Source organism: Nansenia antarctica, assembly GCF_963989245.1.
Source record: "Nansenia antarctica genome assembly, chromosome: 7".
Taxonomy (NCBI): Eukaryota; Metazoa; Chordata; class Actinopteri; order Argentiniformes; family Microstomatidae; genus Nansenia; species Nansenia antarctica.
The window spans coordinates 19,944,243-19,951,952 of record NC_137677.1 but is presented as its reverse complement, the minus strand read 5'-3'; the positions used below and the strand labels follow the sequence as shown (position 1 = coordinate 19,951,952).

The window sequence follows — 7,710 nt, the reverse complement described above, 5'->3', positions numbered from 1 at the left end:
CTGGTTTACATAAATAAAGGCTATACACTATCCACTATACTATACTATACAAATAAAACACTGTGCTGTACTCTATGCTATGCTATAAATATCCTAACATTTCCTATCTCTGAACCTTATGTACACGAGGGTTGTCATATTGCACATAGTATTATTGCACATTTATTTAAAGTGTCGCAGTTTTCAGGTTTGAAATGTTCACAGTTGTGTTTCAGTATTGCACTTGATTACAATCTAGTAGCTGCCATCAAATTGTCTAGATTTTCCAGGGCCTAGAACCGAGGTCTTTGCTGTGTTTACAACAAGCATACCAAAATGTTTTCGCTATTATGCCGCTATGAGTACACCGACCAACGCGACGCAGACCGACCAACGCAGAACTATAAAGTGAGAGAGCCCTTGCGTAGGCTACGGTGTAGCCGTGCGTAAATTCGACACAGAAGTATAAATTGGGCTTTAGAAAGTAAGGCTGGACAGCAATTTTTGGCTGTTGCTTCTTCTTCTTTTGTTGTTTAATGGCAGTTGGCAAACAGCTTTTAGGTGCATTACCAGTTAACTTTATAACGATGATGTTGTTTATACAACAGTTAGTTCCAACCAAGTAATTTGATTGGACAAGAGGCATTCCATGAGTTACGATATATAGTATAACAGCACTGGGACTTTTAACTATAGGTATCACTCCGCCGCACAGGTGTTAAATTACCGTTAATTAGACTACATTGTTACTAAGAAGACATTAGCCAATCAGCGAGCAAAGCAAAACTCTCAGTTTTTAAATCCTAAATTTTGGCCGCCATTGGCTAAAAGCTGTAATTTGGCTCTACAAGTGTTAATATATCATTTTATGAAGTTTTAATATGTTTTCAGGCGAGAAAGTAACCATATATATTCACAAAATGTATCCGGTTTATCAAAATAACCCGTTTATATATCTGATCTGACGTTTTTTTCCCCACTTCAGTGGGAAACTTTGCTAGTTGAACAGTCCCGTTGCGGAACTATTTTTTCTTGACGGAGCCAAAATAAATGATTAAATAAACAAACAAATCATAATCTGTTGTCACTTATTACTGTTAACTAATAAATTGCGCTGTAGAACTGTTGTATAAAAGCAATATCACACTCAAGGTCGTGTGTTATACTGAATATCAGCACGGCTGTGATTGTCTTCGGTGTTCGGCCTGCGGCCTCGTACCTACGACCGAATCACAGCCGTGCTGATATTCAGTATAACACACGTGTGATATTGCTTAATTAACTAACGATCCTTTCGAAATCTATGTCTGCTTGTAATGTTACCTTTCCTACCTCTAGGCGTCACTATGCCATGTAGGGTGTTAACACATAGCCTATAATGTTGCTTTCACTTTAGATTAAACGATGTGTCCATCACATTGAGAATTGTATGAGAAAAACAATGATCCAAACCCCATGGTTCTATCATGTATGGTTCAAAAGTTTACATGCCAATTACTGGAATTGATCTCAATAGAATCTAGACCTAACAAGTGGTAACTGCTATTACAATCTATCAGGCAGTCAACCATGCCGTAGTCATTGTTACTGAGATATACTGTAAATCTGTATATCCGTCGGCACAGCTATGGTAGTTAATGCTGTGCCTCTTAATGACAGAGCTGAGGGGTAGCATGTATAGGCTGAAAAGCAACTGTCCTAGAATGGACCCCTGGGTCACGTTATAGTTTTTTTTTGTTATTATGCAGTTTCTGTGCTATGGTATAAGCGGATGCCTGACTGGAATGGGTCTACAATTTGAGACTAGGAATTCACGAAGTTGCTTGAACACAACTTTTTCCAGAATTTTACTTAAAAAAGAAAGATAGGATATTAGTTACAGAGTTGAACATTTCCTTGACAAATGTGGTGGGAATAGGGTCAAGTCACTTTGCTTGACATCTCCGTATCAACGATATATCATGTTACATGGTGGCGGATGTTCAGTGCAAAACAAATTTGGTCTTGCCTGAGTAATACACATTCTGATATTCATTATCTTATCCCCTTTCTCTTATCTTATCCCCTGACTCTTAGTAACAACAACCAACTTGGAAGTACACTTTAAGGACCATAGTCCTAAGTTACAAGGTACAAGGTTCATTTATTGTCATTCTATAACACAGGGATGCACAACAAGATGCAAGATATAGTCCCATTTGCTACTTTGCTACCCATTTGAGTACGGAGGATAAATTTAGGAGTCTACGAGCCTACAGAAAGAAGCTGCTCTGTAGTCTGGTGGTATGACAGCGGATACCATCCATGGTCAGGCACCAGCATACATCTGTGACTTACTGCGTCCTTACAGCCCCAGTAGGTCTCTCAGGTCCTCTGACCAGGGTTTGTTGGTTGTCACCCGTGCCAGATTGAAGACCAAGGGTGATAGAGCATTCCAAACCGTGGCTCCCAGGCTTTGGAATGCTCTGCCCTTGGACCTTAGATCAGCTGGCTCATATAGGCTATATGATGGGCTGAAAACCTAGAAAATGGAATGTACATTTAGTTTGAACATTATTGTGTGACAGTGCTGTGGTTTTTGTAGGCTTGGGACACTGGGTCTATACAGATTGTTTCTCTATGATAAAGTGTGGGCTATTGCACAACAAACATGACACAATTGATTATGGAAGGCAAACCTAGGCCACCAACCCCCTCTGTCAGGGGTTCCAATGCTGATGTATCCCCAGCTCCCCCTAGTGTTGGTCAGTAAAGTCAGTACCTAACGTAAGACCTATAGGAGAAGGAACTGTGAATACTTGGACGATACAGTGGGCCTGTATCCCAAGCTCATGGGTTGTCAGATGTACCACAGGCTCAAAGGCCACAGAACCTGATATAAACAACACAGGCTATGTTCCTCATGGCATACACCACTCACATATTTTCAATTCACAGCATTTTACAGGAAGAGCCTCAGGAAGATTGGAATATTACAATATATTTAGCTGTGTAGGTGTCTAGTCTAAGGTGAACAGCTGCAATGGAAATATGTAGAATTTACAAATTGTTGGTGTGTTGAATATTTACTGTTCCACTGTTTACATAATAATAATAAACTTCCCAGACATAAGGTAACTACACACACACACACACACACACACACACACACACACACACACACACACACACACACACACACCCCATTTGGGGATGGGAACATTTTCTCCAGCCCCATCCTTCAGTTGTTTGACAAAATAAATGACGAGAGTGATGCATTTGTTGTTGTTCAAATCCCAGATTGCTCCTTTAATGGAAATAAAAGTGGCAGACTGTTGGCTCATCGCTTTGCCATTTAATCACCTCACCAACATCTCAGCTCCTCTGCCTTCCTTCAGATGTCCCTCTGCAAGCTTGACATTAAACTTGACCAACAGCGCCATCTAAAGGTCATGAGACATACAATTCACTGTTATCGGGTCACTTTTTGCCATGTTTCTTATTAACCAAAAAGGTTATTCCATATGAAGCTAATAAACTCGAACGAGTCCATCGCCTGAAGCTTATCGATGAACTCTTTGACTTCCTTTCCGGCTTCGCTTTGAAAGAAGTCACTTATGTCCTGTCGCAAAGTGGCGTTTTGGCACTTTTCCAGATCTAGAGAGACACAGACAAAGAGAATGTGTCCAGAAACAAGAGACGGAAATACTGCAACATACCTTTACAAACCCTCACTGTACTGCATTGAATGGAATGAGGAGTAGTATCAGTCTTTCCATGCGTTACAATGAGCCCGCTCTCCATCTTCTACCTCCACCAGCCTCCACTGGTGTACACTAGACAAGACTACAGGGGAATAGTAGTAGTTCTGTTTAAACTTGCACGGCGGCCATTTTGTGCCCCAGGCAACAATCAGTTGCACTGCAGAGAGACTAGCAAAAAGAGTGTAGCAAGAATCTACTGACCAATCTTTGGGTCCATGATGGTGGGTGGCTTCAAGTTTAGACACTTAGCCTGTTCTTTAAAGGTGTCCAGTTCATCAGCGGTGAGCTCTCGTCTCTTACCTGTTGATCAAAAGGGACAGTTGAATGGAAAATCATTACCAGGTCACCTGGTAAGGAAAAACTCAGGGCCCTGATCATAAATAACCTTTTTTAACCATAATCAATAAACTTTTCCTTTGAATATGTCACACACACACACACACACACACACATTATGTTTATTATTTCGTACTCATGATGTGAAGACTGACAAAGGTTTTCTCATGGAAGGTGGTGGAGTCCTTGATGAGGAGACAGTCAGGACAAGTCCTGTAGAGGTTCCATGTAGACTGATAAGGTTCCCCTGTAAACCACACACACACACGCTTAAATGGTATGAGAAGTCCAAATCTTTGGAGGTCTATAGAGTTATTTTAATTAATCAGTTATGTTTCTGTAGTAAACATATCCAAACACACACACATAACATTCATCGTTTTTACATTCTGTCCGTTTGTTTGTTGGTTAGCTAACAACATGTTAAGCTTTTAACTTCCACGTTCAATATCAAGGTATAGCGTTTATACTTCTTGGCTTAAATACCCTGATATGGGTTTCGGGGGCAAGCATGCTAACATTTCTGTGGAAATTGTGAAATGTTTGTGTTGGTTAAAGGACTATTTTAACTTTTGATGGGTAGTGTATCAGTAAACTGAATATGGTATTGTGCTCTTGCTCTGTTCTTTGAATAGGTGTAGAGAGTGGTTAGCTGTATTATAGGCTAATAGTAAATTGAAAACTATGTTGTGCTCTTGCTTTTTTCTCTTTGAAGGGGGAGAGAGTAACATTGAAATGAATGAGAGAAGCCCACTAGTTCAGAGCAACCTGCAAGACATTTATTTTACATTTATATTAGAAACATGTATACAGTTTAGGGTAACTTTAATCATGGTAAAAATGGTTTTAAACAGGTGTACTCAAACTGTTGATTGGTAGTGTATATCGGTAAACTGAATAGGGTATTGGTGGAGAGAGTAGCAGTGCAAGTGTACACTGGAGCCTTTGGATGAAGAGATTATTATTTAATAAACATTAATCCATGTGTCATCTCCCTCCTTAATGATATGTACCTTTGGTTTCATTTGAGGTTCATAACAGTGCATTGAACTAAGCAGTTCATTAGTTTGTGATTCACATGCACTAAAATTCAGCTGAATGAAGGAAATGAAGGGTTTGTAACTAACATGTTCCTGGTAGGAGACCCCAGACATCACGCTTAGAAAGTGGCCTCACTGGGGCTACATTTTGCTCTATTATTTCCCAGCCTGAATGATTTTCCTAGCTCGGCCCGGCCCTGCGCACACACACACACACACACACACACACACACACACACAGACACAGACACACACACACACACACACACACTTTGTACTAACCTACGGTGAAGGTGTTCTTGTCGAAGGACATGTTATATCTGAAATTATAGCAGTCCTCTTTACCCCTGTCAGGAGAAATGGACATGAATCACCTAGTGTGTGTGTGTGTGTGTGTGTGTGTGTGTGTGTGTGTGTGTGTACGATTGAGTATGTGTTTGTGTCAGAGAGTGTGAGTGTGTGTCTGTGTGAGTGAGTTTGTGTGTGTATGTACGTGTGTACGATTGAGTATGTGTGTGTGATTGTGTGAGTTTGTGTGTACGATTGTGTGTGTTTTAGTTCAGTTACATTCTCTGAATCTGGAGGGCATCCTGTGTGGTGTTGCTCGGCCCCTTGGTCACCTCCACCCAGCCTCCGTCAACAAACGTATTGGTTAACCATCTGCTCCATGGAATCTCTGAGCTCTCGCCTACAAACATCCACTTCCCTAGAAACTGAGCAGACAGACAGACAGACAGACTAGACATGTAGAGATAGATGAATATGGACAGACAGACAGACAGACTAGACATGTAGAGATAGATGAATATGGACAGACAGACAGACAGACAGACATGTAGAGATAGATGAATATGGACAGACAGACAGACATGTAGAGATAGATGAATATGGACAGACAGACAGACTAGACATGTAGAGATAGATGAATATGGACAGACATACATACATGTAGAGATAGATGAATATGGACAGACAGACATACATGTAGAGATAGATGAATATGGACAGACAGACAGACGGTACTCACCACGTCTGGTCCAGTCAGCTGCAGAGGTGTCAGCATGTCCTGACAGGTGTTAGAGAGGGGGGCCGCCTCACCCAGGGACAGCAGGCCCACAGCCACCACAACACACAACACCAGCATCATATCTCTCTCTGTCTCACACTACACAACGTCTCTCTCTGGTCTACACACACTAGGTCACTGACACTCTCTCTATCTACTGTAGCGGCCCATCAAAGTTCAAAGTTCATTGTCGTCACATACTCAACGAGCAGAGCTGTGACATGATTGGTTCACACAGGGCCTCAACAACGTTACACAAAATGTACAATTAAACTTAAAGCGCTCAAATGAAAAATACGCCGCAACTAAATTAAAATGAAATGCTGTTTCACTTGTTTCTTTTTCAGCATGACCCTCTAGATACGGATAATGAACTTGTCAAAAATACAACAAATAATAACAAAAACAAGTCAAATGTAACAATCGGGGCCGGATTCACCAAGCGTTTTTAAGAACAAATTTGTTCTTAAGAACAACATTTGTTCTTAAGACAAAACTTAAGAAGATTTGGTATTCCCGAAGAAAATCTTATCTTAACTTTAGTTTTTTCTTAACTTTCTTCTTAAGATTTTTCCTAAGATAGAACTTAAGAACAAATGAGATTCTCCAAAACAAAGTTCTTAGATTTCTTCTCAAATGTCTTCTTAACTTTAAGAGAAGCTCTCACCTGTCTTAAAGCAGCTAAAGTGAAAGGTAAGTCTTACTTGAACAATTTTGTATTGCATTTATTTGATTTTATTAATATTTAGTTTAGCCCTAGACAATGTGTTAACACATATTGTTAATTCAAGTTGGTCAGAGTACTTTTGTGTGAATGTTTTGTGTGAATGTGTGAATGTCTATCACATGTTTGTATGTTTGAGATATAACTGAAATGGGCCTTTCAGCCTGTGTCACATGTAGGCCTATTCCTAGATTACACCACAATGTACTCAGAAAGTAAATCAAGGAGGCAGTTGTTGTATTTGATGTATACTACTTAATTAATCATTATGAACATGTTATTTAAGTAGGCCAAGTAACTGAAACGATGTCCTTACTATTTATTTTATATTCACATTTTAGATGGAAGTTCTTCATAAGTTCAAAAGAGAGAGAGAGAGAGAGAGAGAGAGAGAGAGAGAGAGAGAGAGAGAGAGAGAGAGAGAGAGAGAGAGAGAGACACACAGGTGTAAAAATCACAGTTCAAAATCTAAGAACTTCTTAAGTGAGAAAACTAAGACGTTCTTAAGACATAGGACAATTCTTAAAAAAAAAAATGGTGAATAGCGTTTAAGAACATTCTTAGGAACATCTTATCTTTTTTCTTAAGAATTGTCTTAAGAATTATCTTAAGAACACTTTGGTGAATCCGGCCCCAGTTACCTGTTATCTTATATTTCATTTAAAGTGGGGGAAGTAAGTGTTCGCATATTTTTTTTTCAATTCAACATAGATCAACCTGTACCAGAATGATGGGAAGAAAAAAGTATGGATAAGGCTTGGAACGGCTCATGATCCGACACTTACTACATAATCTGTAAAAAAACGGTGGAAGCAGTGTGAT

At 39.8% G+C, this 7,710-nt stretch overlaps 1 protein-coding gene across 1 annotated transcript; it reads right to left on the bottom strand.

The window, feature by feature from the left end:
- Positions 1-3,242: 3,242 nt before the first annotated feature.
- On the bottom strand, positions 3,243-6,278 carry LOC308162029 (uncharacterized protein). Its single transcript, XM_080536114.1, has 6 exons — positions 6,126-6,278; positions 5,666-5,811; positions 5,381-5,445; positions 4,195-4,305; positions 3,924-4,022; positions 3,243-3,615 (listed from the first exon to the last, which is right to left on the bottom strand). Exons 1-6 carry the CDS (start codon positions 6,243-6,245, stop codon positions 3,461-3,463), a joined length of 696 nt encoding a protein of 231 aa, XP_080392240.1. The 5' UTR covers positions 6,246-6,278; the 3' UTR covers positions 3,243-3,460.
- Between the last annotated feature and the right edge of the window lie 1,432 nt (positions 6,279-7,710).

Bases quoted from the DNA above. Each gene is read 5' to 3' on its own strand.
- LOC308162029 (XM_080536114.1), bottom strand. From the start codon at position 6,245: ATGATGCTGGTGTTGTGTGTTGTGGTGGCTGTGGGCCTGCTGTCCCTG. The intron at 5,812-6,125 runs GTGAGTACCGTC...CTGTCTGCTCAG, and splicing joins AGCTGACTGGACCAGACGTG to TTTCTAGGGAAGTGGATGTT. The intron at 3,616-3,923 runs GTCAGTAGATTC...GTGTCTCTCTAG, and splicing joins CATCATGGACCCAAAGATTG to ATCTGGAAAAGTGCCAAAAC.